The sequence below is a fragment of the Bombina bombina genome, chromosome 8 (genome assembly GCF_027579735.1).
Source record: "Bombina bombina isolate aBomBom1 chromosome 8, aBomBom1.pri, whole genome shotgun sequence".
NCBI lineage: Eukaryota > Metazoa > Chordata > Amphibia > Anura > Bombinatoridae > Bombina > Bombina bombina.
In genome coordinates this window covers 136,337,747-136,357,020 of record NC_069506.1, presented here as the reverse complement: position 1 = coordinate 136,357,020, position 19,274 = coordinate 136,337,747, and the positions used below count along the sequence as shown (strand labels likewise).

At 40.2% G+C, this 19,274-nt stretch overlaps 1 protein-coding gene across 1 annotated transcript in view; it reads left to right on the top strand.

The window, feature by feature from the left end:
• LOC128638883 (vomeronasal type-2 receptor 26-like) overlaps positions 1–18,957 on the top strand; it is a 190,543-nt gene extending 171,586 nt beyond the window's left edge. The window contains exon 5 of the mRNA XM_053691011.1: positions 18,032–18,957. Coding sequence (XP_053546986.1) covers positions 18,032–18,957 — 926 coding nt within the window. The remainder of the gene's footprint in view (positions 1–18,031) is intronic.
• The last annotated feature ends 317 nt before the right edge of the window (positions 18,958–19,274 follow it).

Sequence of the window (19,274 nt, the reverse complement as noted above, 5' to 3'; positions counted from 1 at the left end):
CATCATCTTCCAAGCGGCATCTTCTATCTTCATCCGATGAGGACCGGCTCCATCCTGAAGACCTCCACCGCGGACCCATCTTCATCCGGCGACGTCCAACTGAAGAATGACGGTTCCTTTAAGGGACGTCATCCAAGATGGCGGCCCTCGAATTCCGATTGGCTGATAGGATTCTATCAGCCAATCGGAATTAAGGTAGGAATATTCTGATTGGCTGATGGAATCAGCCAATCAGAATCAAGATCAATCCGATTGGCTGATCCAATCAGCCAATCAGATTGAGCTCGCATTCTATTGGCTGATCGGAACAGCCAATAGAATGCAAGCTCAATCTGATTGGCTGATTGGATCAGCCAATCGGATTGAACTTGATTCTGATTGGCCTATTCCATCAGCCAATCAGAATATTCTTACCTTAATTCCGATTGGCTGATAGAATCCTATCAGCCAATCGGAATTCGAGGGACGCCATCTTGGATGACGTCCCTTAAAGGAACCGTCATTCTTCAGTTGGACGTCGCCGGATGAAGATGGGTCCGCGGTGGAGGTCTTCAGGATGGAGCCGGTCCTCATCGGATGAAGATAGAAGATGCCGCTTGGAAGATGATGGTTGCCGGTCCGGATCTACTCTTCTTCCCGGATAGGATGAAGACTTTGGAGCCTCTTCTGGACCTCTTCAGCCACCGGATGATGGATCGCCAGCCCCCGCTTGGGTTGGATGAAGATTTTGGAGCCAGGACGGATCGGTGATACCTGGTGAGGTGAAGACAAGGTAGGATGATCTTCAGGGGCTTAGTGTTAGGTTTATTTAAGGGGGGTTTGGGTTAGATTAGGGGTATGTGGGTGGTGGGTTGTAATGTTGGGGGGGGGGTATTGTATGTTTTTTTTACAGGAAAAAGAGCTGAACTTCTTGGGGCATGCCCCGCAAAGGGCCCTGTTCAGGGCTGGTAAGGTAAAAGAGCTTTGAACTTTAGTAATTTAGAATAGGGTAGGGCATTTTTTATTTTGGGGTTCTTTGTTATTTTATTAGGGGGCTTAGAGTAGGTGTAATTAGTTTAAAATTGTTGTAATATTTTTCTTATGTTTGTAAATATTTTTTTATTTTTTGTAACTTAGTTCTTTTTTATTTTTTGTACTTTAGTTAGTTTATTTCATTGTAGTTATTTGTACATATTGTATTTAATTAATGTATTGATAGTGTAGTGTTAGGTTTAATTGTAGGTAATTGTAGGTATTTTATTTAATTAATTTAATGATAGTATAGTGTTAGGTTTAATTGTAACTTAGGTTAGGATTTATTTTACAGGTAATTTTGTAATTATTTTAACTAGGTAACTATTAAATAGTTCTTAACTATTTAATAGCTATTGTACCTGGTTAAAATAATTACAAAGTTGCCTGTAAAATAAATATTAATCCTAAAATAGCTACAATGTAATTATAATTTTTATTGTAGCTATATTAGGATTTATTTTACAGGTAAGTATTTAGCTTTAAATATGAATAATTTATTTAATAAGAGTTAATTAATTTCATTAGATTAAAATTATATTTAATTTAGGGGGGTGTTAGTGTTAGGGTTAGACTTAGCTTTAGGGGTAAATACATTTATTAGAATAGCGGTGAGCTCCGGTCGGCAGATTAGGGGTTAATAATTGAAGTTAGGTGTCGGCGATGTTAGGGAGGGCAGATTAGGGGTTAATACTATTTATTATAGGGTTAGTGAGGCGGATTAGGGGTTAATAACTTTATTATAGTAGCGGTGCGGTCCACTCGGCAGATTAGGGGTTAATAAGTATAGGCAGGTGGAGGCGACGTTGAGGGGGGCAGATTAGGGGTTAATAAATATAATATAGGGGTCGGCAGTGTTAGGGGCAGCAGATTAGGGGTACATAAGGATAACTTAAGTAGCGGCGCTTTGCGGTCGGCAGATTAGGGGTTAATTATTGTAGGTAGTTGGCGGCGACGTTGTGGGGGGCAGATTAGGGGTTAATAAATATAATACAGGGGTCGGCGGTGTTAGGGGCAGCAGATTAGGGGTACATAAGTATAACGTAGGTGGCGGTCGGCAGATTATGGGTTAAAAAAATTTAATCGAGTGGCGGCGATGTGGGGGGACCTCGGTTTAGGGGTACATAGGTAGTTTATGGGTGTTAGTGTACTTTAGAGTACAGTAGTTAAGAGCTTTATGAACCGGCGTTAGCCCAAAAAGCTCTTAACTCCTGACTTTTTTCTGCGGCTGGAGTTTTGTCGTTAGATTTCTAACGCTCACTTCAGCCACGACTCTAAATACCGGAGTTAGAAAGATACCATTGAAAAGATAGGATACGCAATTGACGTAAGGGGATCTGCGGTATGGAAAAGTCGCGGCTGAAAAGTGAGCGTTAGACCCTTTTTTGACTGACTCCAAATACCGGAGGTAGCCTAAAACCAGCGTTAGGAGCCTCTAATGCTGGTTTTCACGGCTACCGCCAAACTCCAAATCTAGGCCTTAGTGTTTGTTATTTTTTGTAATTTAGTATTTTTAATTTTTTTTAATTTTAGACTTACATTTTTTTAGTAGTGTTAGGGTTTTTTTAATGTGTAATTTAGTTTTTTTAATGGGTAGTTATTTTAATTTTAGTATAATAGTTATGTTAGGTTAATTGTTAGTTTAAACTTAGGTTTTTTTAATTTCACAGGTGTTTTTATTTATTTTAAGATAGGGATATTGTAATTTTAATTTAAAGTTCGGGGGTGGCCGGTTTAGGGGTTAATAGTTTAATTTATTAGTGGCAATGTGGGGGGCTGGCGGTTTAGGGGTTAATCGGTTTATTTAGTAGTGGCGATGTGTGGGGGCTGGCGGTTTAGGGGTTAATAGGTTTAGTTAGTGGCGGGAAGTGGCGGAATAGGGGTTAAAACTTTATTATAGTGGCGGGGATGCGGGCAGGTGGCAAATTAGGGGTTAATAAGTTTAAAATAGTGTCTGTGATGCGGTAGGGCCTTGGTTTTGGGGTTAATAGGTAGTTTATTGGTGTTAGTGTACTTTGTAACAGTTTAGTTATGAGTTTTGTGAAACATTTTTGTGACGCAAAATTCATAACTACTGCATTTAGATAGCAGAATGTATCATGTCGGTAAAGGCTGTAACGCAAGCATTTTAGTTTCTCTGCACAACTTGTAATAACAGCACTATTGAAATCTTATGCAAAAACGTAATTTTTTTGAGTGCGGTATTGACGTTGCATTACAGGCTAAAATGCTTGCGGTATAGCTATACCGACAAAACTCGTAATGGCTGCGTTACTGTTTTTACGCTGAAACAGCAATTTTTTCAGCATTAAAACCATATTGCAAAACTCGTAATCTAGGTACTTGAGAATAGACATTATAAGACCGAAGTGTTAATAGGTACGTAATGGTTGTTATCTATTTAGTGATTCACATTTTCTTGGTATACTTTATAGTATTGTGTTAATCAACTTGATGTATGTGTTGTCATGTTATCATGCTAGGTCATGGAAGCAAGCTGAAAGCTATTAACTATTTAATCAAATTATCAGTTGTGGTATGCCTGGTTCCCTGGGGAATGTGTCAGGTGATATCTCAGAGAAAGAAAAATAAGGAAAAAAAGGGATGGGGGAAGGCATGTTATATCAGAACAATCCTAAGGTGCAGGTTGATGTTGTTCTCACCTTCTGGCCTGATTATCCTCCCCAGCAAAATTCAGTAAGGAAAGTTCTCCAACCAAGGTGTCCATATTTTATTAAACTGGTCGATTTTGTCATGGGCCTTAAATGGGTATAGTTCCATATTTTTTATGTATTTTATAACAGATATAATCTGAGTTATGGATTGGGGCATAGTCCTCTGCCATTCTCTTGCAATAGCTAGTATTGTTGCCATGAGAAAGTAGACTAAAAGGGATTTAGGGGAAGGGGCTCATTTCAGTAGTCCCAGGTGCAGGAGACCAACCTCAGATCTAGCAGGTACTTCTATCTGCATGTTTCTCAGGAGTCTAAAGACCTCGTACCATATAGGTTTTATTTTGACGCAGTCCCACCATATGTGTACTATCGAGCCCACTTGGCCACATTCTCTTCAGCAAAGTGGGGAGGGGGTCTCCAAATATATTATGTAGGGGAGCTGGCACTAAATGCCATCTGACTAATATTTTATAGTTGAGTTCCCACATAGTGGCACAATGCAGGGTCTTTTTGGTGAATAACATTTCTCTGTTCCATTTCTTAGTGTCCATTGTGTAAGCTAGGTCCCTATCTCATGCATTGTGCTGGCTTATTTTATGTTGGGCAAAAACCAAAAGGAGTAACAAACAGTGAAATGATAGGGTTACCCAAAATAAGCATCCTCTAAGCTATCTCTTTTCTCATTTCATCAGTTCTCTCAAGTCTGCTCTCGGAAAGCCTCAAGATCTTAAAAAGGTTACTCAAGTACAGTTTATCCATTTATTATCTTCATATATATCTTTAACATGAGTCGCCTGCGTGTTTGACCAGATGGCTATATGTGTGTCTGGGAGGCAGTGAACTAATTATAGTATGAATGGGTGAGGGATGAGGAGCTACTTCACTGCTGTGTCTCATGGAGTCTCAAAATTTTAATGTGCCTAGTATAACTGGGCGATCTACTGTATATTAAATTCTTTCCTGTAATATGAGGGTATACAGTGTACGTCTGTCAGTCGCAGTCTTGTCGGTATCAGTGCTCTTTCTACATCTTTCCATTTAGGAGTAACATTAGAAATGCTCCATCTGGTAAGATGGGATAATCTAGCTGAGGCATGGTATATGGTGATAATTGGGAAAGCTAAACCACCATTTCCAATAGGTCTTTGTAAGGTTTGTCTAGAAGTCTAATGTTTTTGCCCCCCAGATTTATGTGGCAATCATGCTCTGTAATTTATTAAGTATAGGTCAGGGTACGATGAGTGGAATGCATTTGAATAAATAGGTTAGCTTAGGTAGAAATATCATTTTGATGACACCTATTCATCCCATCCAAGACATTCCTGAGAATTCCCAGGATTTCAAGGGACATTTAAAATTCTGGGATGCGCTCAATATAGTTTTTAGCTATGATCATAAGGATGTCTGGGCTTAGATAAATCCCCAGCTGTTTAAGTACATGAGAGGACAATTTCAATTTACACAAATGCTGTAGTCTGAGAAGGTCTACTAAGAGGATATTAGTATGAAGAACTTCTGTTTTAGACATATTCAGTTTATAGTAACTCAGGGAGCTAAAGGATGCAAGGAGATTAAAGACCACTGGGAGAGAAGTGCTCTATGAAGTTCAAAGAAAGGTGATATCATCTACAAAGAGTGGAATTTTGTGACAAGAGTCGCCTAAGTGGAAGCCAGAGTTTTTGATATTCAGTCTTCTAGCCTGAGCTATTGGCTCTATCGCAATTGCAAATAAGAGGGGTGACTCCGGTCTTGTTTCATTAGTGATCATAAAAATATCTGATTTTAATCTGACTCCACTAGCTCTTGTCAAGGGGAAGGAGTATAGGACCTGAGTTGCAAGTCAAAACTCAGAAGGGAAGTCAAATATTCTGAGGATCTATCAAAGATATTCCCATCTCACCCTGTTGAATGCCTTTTCAGCATCTAATGACAGGGCGAAAGAGGCAATATTTTCTTATAGCTTCCGTTAGAATATGTAAAATGCACCTAGTATTATCTGGACCTTCCCTTCCTGGGATAAACCCTACTTGGTCCTCATGAATAACAAAGAGGAGTACCTTTGCCATCCTATTTACTATAATTTTAGAATAAAGTTTTGTGTCGACATTTATGAGCGAAATCAGTCTGTAGCTAAAATTATTGCATCCTCTAGAAATTTCCAAGCAGAATGAACATTTGGACATAACTTTGTTGAATAGTCGAAGTAGAATGGGGGATATCAGAGTTGTACTTGATTTGTAGAATTGCCCTGTAAAACCATTGGGACCGTGTTTTTTTTCCCTGACTTTAGTTGTTTTATGGCAACCTGAAGTTCTTCAGTAGTAATTGGAGATTTTAATGATTGAGTTTGGTCATAGGACAGTTTGGGTAAATTTAAAGTACTTAGGTAAGGACGAATAACACCTAGGGGCTGTTTATTGATCTCCTGATAATTTTCTAGATTATATAGTGAATTGTAATAAAATCTAAAATTTTGCCAATCTCCTTAGGGGAGAATACAATACCATTGGACCCTTTAATAGAGACAATTTTACTTTGTGCAATTTGGTTCCTCAGTTTAGTGGCAAGAAGTATATTGGCTTTATTGCTTTTATAGTAACACAACTGTTTGGACGTGTCTATGGTTCTCTGGACCATCTGATATTCAAGGCTGTGTATTTATGAGGAAATTGCTGCAAGTTGATCATTAAGTGTAGAAGAGAAGTTTAGCTGTAATTTCTCTTTCACTGGTCTTAGTTGGCAGGTTAGTTTGGCTAGGGACTTGCCTTGCTTTTACGCATTAAGGTCACTTTTTTAATAAAGTGGCCTCTTATAAATGTTTTAAGATAAGCCCAGAGTACTTCTACAGACATCTGGGAATAATAATTAAAGCTTTCATATTCGGCCATTGTCTCTCTAAGTTCATTTTTAGCTATTGGGTTAGTTATCAGCCAGTCGTCTAGCCTCCAATGGCATTCGGTAAGTCTAGAAAGAGTGGGACCAATGGAAATTGTAAGGGAGTCATGATCAGACCAAGAGACTGTATTTACCAAAAAGTAGGAAATATGAATAAAAGCTTGAGAGCTCATAAAGAAGTAATCTATTAGTGTCTGGGATTTATTGGATGATGAGTAGAAAGTGTAGTCTTTATCATTAGAATGTAATGCCCTCAATACATCATAAAGGTCATACTGTTTGATAAGTTTTCAGAAAACACAGGATAAGGAGTGGGCAGCTCTGTCTAAGGAAGACATTTTGGGACCTAGTCTATTTATATGCGGGTCCCACATTACATTAAAGTTTCCCCCAAATATCAATTCTGCCTGTTTCACGGTGGACACGTTTGAGAAAACATAATTTGCTTTGAGTTAGGGGCATATACTTTGACCAAAGTTACAAGGGAATTGTTGAGTGCCTGTGGGTCACATTCCGCAAATATAGGGTCATTTGGTACTTGAGAATGGCCACACCTCTCAATTTAATGTGAAACAACGTGGCCTCAAATATTGTGAGATATTGTTTAAAGTTACAAGTGGTACCTGATTGGTGAAGCCAGTAGGTCTTATGAACAAAGGTTTTGGAGTTCTGGAGGTTTATCAGGAAGATACTTTATTTCGTTAGAGAGTTGAGGCCTTGGGTGTTGAACGACATAAAGTGGAGTCCTGCCATCTTAGGGGGAAAAGAAAAATAAGAAGGGGAAAGGAGGAGAAAGAAAGAAAGTTGTGGGAAGAGGAAGGAGGGCATATAAGTAAGGGGAGAGAGAGAATGTAAATAAACAATTAATATATGCTCTTATTTATATATTATATGTGCAACAAAGTAAGGAGCCAATACAGTAGAGTGGAAAATATTGATTGCTATAATAACTAGACTTGTACTAGCAACTTACAGAGTTATCCAGTGGCTTACTATAACCCTTAAAACAATCAGGGGGCAAAAGCCGCTCCAAAATAGACCCCAGAATTCGGGGGTTAGTATTCATATTAGTTAATTAAATAATTAACACTTAGATTATGAGTTTTGCGTTGCTGCTTTTAACGCTGAAAAAAATGGCAATTTCAGTGTAAAAGCAGGAACGCATTATTGGGAGTCGTGTCGGTATAGCTATACCGCAAGCATTTTAGCCTGTAATGCAACGTCAATCCCGCTCCCAAAAAAAAATACGTTTTTGTGTGGGATTGCCATAACGCCGGTATTACAAGTTGTGTGGTGAGGCTAAAATGCTTGCCTTACAGCCTATACCGACACGATCCATACTGCCATCTGAGAGCCGTAGTTATGGATTTTGGGTAACAAAAATGTTTCACAAAACTCAAAAATACCTATTAACCCCTAAACTGAGGCCCTACCGCATTGCAAACACTATATTAAACGTATTAACCACTAATCTGCCACTTACCCACATTGCGGCTATTAAATAAACATATTAACCCCTAATCTGCTGCCCACCCACATCACCAACACTATTTAAATATATAAACCCCTAAACCGCTGTTCCTCGACATAGCCACCAATATAATAAAGTTATTAACCACTATTCCACCGCTCCCCGAGATCGCCGCAACTAAATAAATGTATTAACCCCTAAACCTCCGACCTGCCCATCTCCGTCACTAAAAAACCTATTAACCCTTAAACCATCGGCCCCCCACATTACAAAACACTAAATTAAACTATTAATCCCTAAACTTAACACCCCCATAACTTTAAATTAAAATATATCTTTAAATAAATAAAAAAACGTACCTGTGAAATAAAAAAAAAACTAAGATTAAACTAACATAACTATTCTAATAAAATTAAAAAAACTACCAATTAAAATATCTAAATTACAAATTTAAAAAAAACTAACACTACGAAAAAACTAAAAAAAAACTAAATTACAACTAAAAAAAACAAATCCTACGAAAAATGAAAAATATCTAAGTTTACCAAAAATAATAAACAATAAATTCATGAAAAATAAAAAACACTAAGATTACAAAAAAATAAACGAAATTATCAAAAATAAAAACAATTACACCTAATCTAATAGCCCTATAAAAATAAAAAAGCCCCCCGAAAATAAAAACACCCCCTAGCCTACAATAAACTACCAATAGCCCTTAAAAGGGCCTTTTGCAGCACATTGCCCTAAAGAAATCAGCACTTTTACCTGTAAAAAATACAAAGTCTCCTCAACAGTAAAACCCACCAACCAACCAACCCCCAAAAATAAAAAAAACTAACTCTGAAAGACACCTAAGCTACCCATTGCCCCTAAAGGGGCATTTGTATGGGCATTGCCCTTTACAGGGCATTTAGCTCTTTTGCATTGCCCTTAAAAGGGCATTTAGCTCTTTTTCAAAGCCCAAACCCTAATCTAAAAAAAAACCCACCCTAAAAAATAAAAAAATAATCTAACACTAACTCAAGAAGATTTACTCACGGTTTCTGAAGTCTGGACATCCAGGCGGCGAAAAGTCTTCATCCAGGTGGCGAGGTGTTCATCCAGGCGGCAAGGTCTTCATCCATGCGGGGGGCGTCTTCTATCTTAATCCTGGTGGCGCGGAGCGGAGCTATCCTGGATCCTATCCTGCACAGATCGTCTTCTTCATATGATCGCCGCCGTACACTAAAGTTGAATGCAAGGTAGTCGTTTCAAAATGGTGCCCCTTGCATTCCTATTGGCTGATTTGATTCTTCAAATTCAAATCAGCCAATAGGATGAGAGCTTCTGAAATCCTGTTGGCTGTTCAAAGCAGCCAATAGGATGAGATCTACTGAAATCCTATTGGCTGATTTGAACAACCAATAGGATTTTAGTAGCTCTCATCCTATTGGCTGTTTTGAATTTGAAGAATCAAATCAGCCAAAAGGAATGCAAGAGATGACATTTTGAAACGGCTACCTTACATTCAACTTCAGTGTACAGCGGCAACCATATGAAGAGGACACTCCTGGGATGAATGAAGACCTAGCCGGCTGGATGAAGACCTCGACGCCTGGATGTCCGGACTTCAGAAACCATGAGTAGATCTTCTGGGGATAGTGTTAGATTATTTTTTCATTTTTTTGAGTGTTTTTTTTTTTAGATTACGGTTTGGGCTTTGAAAAAGAGCTAAATGCCCTTTTAAGTGCAATGCAAAAGAGCTAAATGCCCTTTTAATTCATTTAATTGTAGTGTAGTGTTAGGTGTAGTGTTAAGTGTTAGTGTAACTTAGGTTAGGTTTTATTTTACAGGTAAATTTATATTTATTTTAGCTAGGTAGTTATTAAATAGTTAATAACTATTTAGTAACTATTCTACCTAGTTAAAATAAATACAAACTTGCCTGTAAAACAAAAATAAACCCTAAGATAGCTACAATGCAACAATTAAGTATATTGTAGCTAGCTTAGGGTTTATTTTAAAGGTATTTAGTTTTAAATAGAAATTATTTAGTTATTAATAGTAGGTTTTATTTAGATTTATTTTAATTATATTTAAGTTAGGGGGTGTTAGGGTTAGGCTTAGGTTAAGGGGTTAATAAATATAGTATAGTGGCGGCGACGTTGGGGGCGACAGATTAGGGGTTAATAATATTTAACTAATGTTTGTGATGCGGGAGTGCGGCGGTTTAGGTGTTAATATGTTTATTATAGTGGCGGTGATGTCCGGAGCGGCAGATTAGTGGTTAATAAGTATAATGTAGGTGTCGGCGATGTTGGGGACGGCAGATTAGGGGTTAATAAGTGTAAGATTAGGGGTGTTTAGACTCAGGGTTCATGTTAGGGTGTTAGGTGGAAACATAATTTTAGTTTCCCCATAGGAGTCAATGGCGCTGCGTTACTGAGCTTTACGCTGCTTTTTTGCAGGTGTTAGACTTTTTCTCAGCCGGCTCTCCCCATTGATGTCTATGGGAAAATCATGCAGGAGCACGTACAACCAGCTCACCGCTGACTTAAGCAGCGCTGGTATTGGAGTGCGGTATGGAGCTCAATTTTGCTCTACGCTCACTTCTTGCCTTTTTTTTTTTTTTTTTTTTTTTTTTTAAAGGCTTTATTGTCATCTTCAGCAAAAGTTACAATCATGATAAAAACAAAGACAAATATGAAAACTTTACTTATACAGAGTATGTGATATCTCTATGTCTCTTATCTACTGCAAGTAGATGACTTCTTCACATGTGTCTAATGAGAGGAAATAAAGAAGAGAGCAGAAAGAGGAGAGAGAAAGAAAGAGAGAGAAGAGAAAAAAGGAAAAAGGAAAGGAACTTTTGAAAGTAGATAGAAAAGAAATAATAAGTTCTATTGCAGAACACCATACCCTGAGGCAAGAAACCTTAACTAATGCGTCAGTGCCATCTCCGTTGACGAGGTAGCAACAAAGGGATCTACTACAGCAAGCCAGCCATTGTAGAACAGACTAAATAGGGTATGAGGGAGATTATGGAAGTGGGCGTTGGGGAAAGGTAGATTCTACGTCATGGTGGGAGGGTCAGTCTTTTGTCTAGTTAACAGGTCCTCCCATAAAAATTTGATGTCAGCGAAAAGGTTCAGTTTCTTCTTCTTAAAATAAACATATTCTTCCAGTGTCAGGATATCTGTAACTCTATTAACCCATTCCTCATGTGTTGGTGTGTGTTGTGTTTTCCAGTGCCGAGCTATAAGGATTTTGGCACCGTTAATTCCCATTTGTAATAGTCTAAGCCTTAGTTGGCAGGGGAATGGAGGGAGGTCATTAAGTAGGGCCGTGCTTGGGGTCAGTGTAAACTCGTCCGTCAATAGCTGTCGATAAAAGGATTCAATCTTATGCCAAAAAGGCTTAATCCTCTCGCACTCCCACCACATGTGAAGGTAATGTCCTTTTGATGTACATCCCCTCCAACAATTACTGTTTGCTCCTGGGTAAATTGAGTGGATTCGAGAGGGAGTCAGGTACCACCTCATCATAACCTTGAAATTTAGTTCAAGGAATTGAGGGGATCCCGAAGACCTCCTTGTATTACGAAAAATCCTGGACCAGTCCTCTCCTGTTAGAACTATACCCAGCTCTTCCTGCCACCTCGTTGTATATGTGGGGAGTGTGTGTGTGTGTTCTGACTGAAGGAGCCGTCTAGAGAGGGATAGTGTGTGTCGTAGTGTATCCTTACTTGTGCATAAGTTTTCGAATGGTGTCAACACCCTAACACCCTAAGGTAGTCTGCTTGAAACGGGGATGTGTGTATAAAATGGGCCAGTTGAGAGTGTTTCAACCAGGTGGAATATCTCCCGCCTGCTACTAGTTTCAGGTCCTCTCTATCTGCCAGTTTCCCTGCTCGTGTAAACTCTTTTAGTGGCAATGTATACCCCCACTCCCCCAACCTCTGGAGACCGCTGTCTAAACCACCTATCATAGGAATGGGAAAAAGGGGTGAGCGGGTTCCCGTGATGTGTGGTCGCTGGATCTTGATAGTTTCCCAAGTGTCAAACACATGTTTATGTATCGCCAGTGAGTTTTCCCCCAGATGAATGAATTGATCTGCCTTTGAAGTTGGGAAAGGAACCACTTCGGGAGGGGTATGGGGGCTGCTTGGAGAATATATAAGATTCTAGGCAGTGTGGTCATTTTGATGCATTGGGTACGTCCCCACCAAGAGATGGGTTTTAGGGCCCAGGTGTGTAGGTCATGTCTTGTTGCATTTAGAAGTTTAGTGTAGTTCTCAGTAAATAACAGTGGGAGGGTAGGGGTTAGATAAATTCCTAGGTATTTGATTGATTTGTTTCTGGGTATCATTGGGCATATGTTCGATAGTGTTCGGAAGTCTGATGGTGTCATAGAGATATTTAGAATTTCCGATTTCTGGGTGTTTACTGAGAAATTCGAGAACTGGCCGAAAGTGTTTATCTCGTCTAAAATTATGGGTATGGTGTGAAGTGGATCTGTGACTGTAAATAAAACGTCGTCTGCATATAATGCTATCTTAAAGTCATGTGGGCCTATCTCAATACCTTTCACCTTTTGATTTTGTCTAATGTGAGCCGCGAAGACTTCCATAGTGAGGATAAAGAGTATTGGTGACAATGGGCATCCCTGTCGTGTACCATTCTGTATTCTAAAGTGATTAGATAACATCCCATTTGCCTTGACCTTTGCTGTGGGATTCATATAGAGGCTAAAAATGCGTGTGATTGTGGGTGGGCCGAACCCCATTGCTTTTAAAGTTTCTCTTAAGAACCCCCAACTTATCCGGTCGAACGCCTTCTCCGCGTCGGTAGTCAGGAGGGCAGCTGGTATTTTGTTATGTTTAACGTAGGAAATGAGGGTTATCGCTCTAATGGTGTTATCCCGTGCCTCCCTCCCTGGGACAAATCCCACCTGATCAGTGTGAACTAGGGTCTGTAATACGGAGTTGATTCTTTTGGCCAAGATTTTTCCCAGGATTTTAATGTCCGTATTCAGTAAGGATATTGGTCTGTAACTGCTAGGGTCGGAGAGGTTTTTTTGGGGTTTGGGTATGACCGAGATATGGGCTGTCAGCATCTCTTGGGTGAGAGAACCCTCTTCCTCCAGTGTGTGGAAAAGCTTAAGTAAGTGTGGGGCCAGAATTTCCTTAAATGATTTATAATAGGCATTAGTGAAACCATCTGGGCCTGGGCTTTTGCCTGATGGCAGGTCTTTTATAGCTATAAGAATCTCTGATAGGCTGATGGGGTTGTCTAATGTTGCCCGCTGATCTGGCTGTAACTTGGGAAGGTTGGCTTCTTTTATGTAATTCCGCAAACCCTCTTGGTGTTCGGGTGTTTCATTCCGTTCTAAATTATATAGTCTGGAATAGTAATCCCTAAAGTGATTAGCAATTCCCTCACAATCTATGATGTCTGTGTTTTCTGGGGTGGTTAATTTATGTATTTGTGATTTTAATGCTTGGGCTTTTAACGCTCTGGCTAACAGCGAGCCGGCTCTATTGCCTTCGAAGAAATAGAGTTTTCTAAGCATAATTGCCCTTCTCTGTGCTTCCTTCGTTAAAATCTTATTAAGTTCTTGTCTAGTCTCAGTTATTTGTAGGAGGAGGGTGTTGTCTGTTTGTGAGTTTTTATGTGTCAGTTCCAAGTGGTTTAGTTGTGTGGTCAGTCTGTCCATTGTTTGATTATAAGTCTTCTTTTTGTGGGCTGTATGTTTAATGCACTCCCCTCTGATCACCGCTTTATGGGCCTCCCACACTGTGTGTGGTGAAATATTTGATGATGTATTTAATAGGAAGTATTCTTTTATGGATTTCGCTATCTCATCGGTGGTGTGTGGTTGGTGTAACAGAGATTCATCCATTCTCCAGATAAATGGTGTTATGGGGTGGTTTGGCCATTGTAATTGTGTACACACCTGTGAATGGTCCGACCAAGAGGTCGGTTGGATATCTGAATCCCGCAGCAAGGAGAAATGATTTCTATCTAACAGGATATAGTCTATTCTGGTATATGCTGCCCAGGGGTATGAGTAGAAGGTGTAATTTCGTTGGGTTGGGTGCCTTATCCTCCATGTGTCTAGTAGGCCTAAATATGCGAGGCATTTAAATACAGAGTTAGGGGGTCTTGTTTGGGCGTTATTTAGAGGAAGCGTCCAGGGAAGGGTCTAGTGTGACATTAAGGTCTCCCCCTAGTATAAGTGTACCTATTTTGTGTTCAGTGATTAGGTTTTGTAGGGATTGGAAGAATTGGGCTCTTCTGCTGTTGGGGGCATATACGTTGACTAAAGTCACCGGTCTATGAAACAGGAGACCTATTAGAATGAGTATTCTGCCTTCTGTGTCTGTCACCTTTCTCTGGAGTTGGAATTGGAGGTTCTTGTGCAATAGTGTGCATACACCATTTTTTTTAACTACTCCTGAGCTATAGTACCCCAGTGTGTAATCTTTCGAACAAAATTTGGGTTCCTTATCTCTAACAAAGTGTGTTTCCTGTAAGAAAACAATTGAATTTTTTTGGCTAGCTAAACTTCGTAAGGCTATCGCTCTCTTTGTGGGTGAATTAAGACCCTTTGTGTTCTGTGATATTATATTTATTACGGGGGTAGCCATTTGTATGTGTGTTTAGTTAGAATTTGCTGTAGTCTTACCCTCCTTAGTCCAGTCGATGGTCGGAGTTGGAATTTCCTGTCTAAAGGGAGGGAGCATGCTAAGTAAAGAGCGTTAGTAGGGTAGTCCGGTTTCTGCCTTCCAGGGTTGGTGGCTGCTAGAGTAATAAAAGGAGCATTGGTTTCTGAGCTGCAATAGATAAATAACAGGTATAAACATAACAAAAAAGCAATAAACGTACAACAATAACTTTTCAAATAATAAACTGTATGATGCTTTCGCATCCTTCTAGAGGTGAGTCTTAGGAAGGGAAGGGAGGGGAGAAGAGAAACGTGTATTCCCAGCGGATAATAGAGTAAGCAAGGAATAGAATCTAGTTACTGGCGGGGGTGTGAGGCAGCATACATGCCTGTCCACATGTACAGTTACTTGAGTGGTTAATGTATCAAGATAGGGAGGGGGAGATTAAGATAGTATAAAAGAGGGAGGAGTGGAGAGAGGTAGGGGGACTCTAAACAAGAGGGCCCTCTAAGGGGGTTCAGCATTGACTGTGTCCATGATGCAGTCTAATTCGGCAAGAGATTCGGGTCTATAGCCCGTTGCAGTCTCTGGTAATTTAATGTCCCAAAATTGTGCCATGCAATCTTCTTCAAGGTGGTTCAATGTCTGTGTCTCTAGCCTGTGATGAGGTTGGGGTAGTGTTTCTTTTCTTTTTGGGCATAGTAGACCATTCGGATTGTTGGTTGTTGTTTGGGAGCTTCCTTTGTGTCGGTTTGTCTACCATTAAATCTTTAATAGAAGGCAGAGAGGGTTGTGGGATGCCTAGTTGTAGACAGAATGATACCAGGTCTTCTGGGTCTTTATATATAAAAGTCTTATCATTTTTGACGACTCTGATGGAGAATGGGAAACCCCATCTGTATGGGATATCCAGGTCTGTCAGATGTAAAGTCAAATATCTTGCCTCTTTCCTTTTTGCAAGGGTGAGGGGACTGAGGTCTGCAAAAATCTGGAGGGAGTCTTCGCCAAACCTAATGGGGGATTTCTTTCTTGCTGCCATTAGGATAGCTTCTTTGTCTGTAAATTTGTGGCAGCAAAGGATTATGTCCCTAGGTGGTGCTGATGGCGATGGTCTGGCTCTGAGAGCGTGATGCGCTCTGTCTAAGAGTATGGTATCTTCTCTTTCTGGTCCCAGCAGGAACTTAAATAAATTTTGTAAGTAGGACGGTATCTGTGGCGGTAATATTTGCTCAGGTACTCCCCTGATTCTCAAATTCTGTCGTCTCCCCCTATTATCTAGGTCTTCTACTTGGGATTGAAGCTGTAATATAGTGGAGTTCTGCTGTTGTAGGGTTATGGCCATGTCATCAGAAGTTTTAGCACTTTCGTCTGCCTGTTCTTCCAGATGGAGAACCCTGTGGCCTAGGGCGTTTATGTCTTTTTTAACATCTGCCAAGCCATCCTTTATAAGTTTGCTGACTTGAGTCATAAAAGAGTTCAGGTCCTCTTTCGTGGGCAGTGAGCGCAAATCTGCTCTGGTGATGGGGGTTGGGTCTGCGGGTTAATCTGTAGAGTCCATGCTATCTGTCTGTGAGGCTTCAATTATAGCCTGGGACCCACTCTCAAATGTTTTAAAGAAGGAGTTTAGTTTCCCGCCGCCTGAGGTGGTTTGTTTCTGTATTTTATCTGGTTTTTGTTTTCTGGCTGCCATAGCTAGATAATGTGTGGCGGTCAAAACTGATTTTCTGGAGAGCTCTTTCTGTGAGCCCAAGTGTGTTTTCCCCTTATTTTAACTGTTGATCTGAAGGAAAATAGTAGTTGTTATGTAGCAACAGCCGATGGAAAGTCTTTATCAGCCAATCCTTTTATTTTATAAAAAGTAGCTCTGTTGCTGTATTCCCCTTCGTGTCTGGGCCCCAGCTTGGTTTAAGTGTTGGTTTAAGTGTTCGTTTTCCACCGGCCCCCTATTAAGCCCTTCGGCACACTAACCTTTCACACAGCGGATCAGGTAGTTACCGCTCCGAGTCTTGGGTGACTTGAATCTGTGAACCGTCTCTTTCTCTGCGTGTGGTAGGCCTGGCAGTCCGTAGTAGTGATACGGTCACTCACGTTGCGTGATCTGTTAGCGAGTTCTGGCTCTTAATGGTGCCGTGGCCTGTTGATGTCCGGTTTCATTCAAGCACAGAGGATGGCTGTTAGGTTGGTGTGACCCCAGTTAGGAGCTGCGTATGTGGTTCCGTTCCTCTGCACCAGGCCTCTGATGCGGCTCATCTAATTCCTGCTCTCCGGTAGTTCTAATCGGCACCCACTGCTCTCCAATCTCTCCTCAGATGTTAGTTTTAGTGATATGCTTTGAGTCTTAGCATTTTATAACGTTTTTCTCCCCTTATCTTGTAGCTTTCAGTGGACAGAATCGGAGCTTCAGATTTATGCGGCCATGCTCTTTCTCGGCCGGCTCCGCCCCCCCACTTCTTGCCTTTTAACGCCCGGTTCATAAAAACCTGTAATACCAGCGCTGTAGGAAAGTGAGCGGTGACAATAACGTGCAAGTTAGCAACACACCCCTCTTACCGCAAAACTGGTAGTTTATTAGGTACTTTGCAATGTGGGGGTTGGCGGATTGGCGGATTAGAGGTTAATACATTTTATTTAGTTATTGCGGTGGGGGGTGGAGGTTGACAGGTACATGTTGCACATGCGTTAGGTGTTTCTTAAAACTTCTAGGGAGTTACGGTGCTCATATACTCAGCGCAAGGCTTGCTGCGCCTGCCTATGATAATGTGTGGCGAGCTGCAAATTGAGTAAAATTTCTCCATTTTCGCCGCGTATGTCCTTGTGCTGAACATGTGATACCGATTTGCGACGCCGGTTTTATGTTAGTTTATGGAAGTAAAATAAATGGCCGACGAGTGAAATATACGCACCGCAATTGTATGCAGCGCCGTATATGTGATCACAACAACGCTTTTGCGGGCGACTCCGCATATGTAATCTTGCCCCTGGTTGGATATGATAAGAGGCTTTTAAAAGAGTATGTGCCTAGACTGCAATATTTCCTAATACAATTACAGTTTTAAATTTGTTGATTTATTTTCCATTTCTGTAATGTAATAATTATTTGCTGGTATATACTGTGTTAACCTCTACAAGTGTAATTTCTATTTGTGTATATATTAAATTATGATCATAATGAAACAGGCAAAAAAGACTAATGTATAAGTATACTATGTTATTATTTATATATTTATTCTGCTCCAAAAGTGTGTAATTTTCATTTGTCTTTTCCTATACACCAACAAAAAAAATTTGCAGCAATCTTTTTTTCATACTAATGATATTATTTCTTGTTAGATATGGAAAACTGTGTGAAGTGTGCTGAAGACCAGTGGTCCAATGCAGGGAGAAATATGTGCATCTCCAGAACCATAGAGTTCCTTTCTTATGAAGAAGCCTTGGGTATATCATTATCTAGTATTGCCATTGTCTTTGCGTTTATGACCCTAGGGGTATTGGTCATCTTTATCTACCACAGAGACACAGCCATAGTTAAAGCTAATAACAGAAATCTTAGTTACACTCTACTTGTATCTCTTACCATGTGCTTTTTATGTTCATTGCTATTCGTTGGATGCCCTGTGGCACTCACCTGCTTTTTTCGACAAGCTGCCTTTGGAATCATTTTTGCAGTTGCTGTTTCTTCAGTATTGGCTAAAACGACAACTGTTGTTATTGCTTTCAAAGCCACAAAGCCTGGAAGCAGAGCAACAAAATGGTTAGGGTCCCAAGTATCCAGCTATCTTGTGTGTTTGTCTTCAATGGGAGAAGCGCTCATTTGTCTCTTATGGTTTATTTGCTCCCCACCATTTCTGGAATTTGACACCCATGAGCAATCTGATAAAATGATATTACAATGTAATGAGGGGTCAGTCACAGCATTCTACTTTGTAGTAGGTTATATTGGACTTTTAGCTGCTTTAAGCTTTATAGTGGCTTTTCTAGCAAGAAAATTACCAGATAGTTTTAATGAAGCAACACATATAACTTTCAGTATGTTGGTATTTTGCATTGTATGGCTGTCTTTTATCCCAGCCTATCTGAGCACTAAAGGCAAATACATGGTGGCTGCTGAAATATTTGCCATCTTGGCTTCCAGTGCAGGCTTGATGGGTTGTATATTTATTCCTAAATGCTACATTATTGTAATACGGCCAGATCTAAACACCAGGGAAAGACTTATAGGGAAAAAAACAAATCAATCAGTTGTAGACAGTACCTAAACTGATACAAAGGGGGAGATTTATTAAGCAGCGGATGCTGCTTTCTACGCATGAGGATTCAGGTCTGCCTGAAACCTAAGTTAAGAAGCAGCGGTCGTAAGACTGCTGCACCTTAACTTCTCTGCCACCTTTTAGGTGGCGGACTGCAATCATGCAATACGATCAGGTTGATTGACACCCCCTGCTAGCAGCGGATTGGCCGCAAATGTGCAGGGGGTGGCATTGCACAAGCATTTCACAAGAAATGCTTATGCAATGTTAAATGCCGACCGCATATGCTGTCGGAATCTAGCGACGCCAGGCAGACATGATTTGCT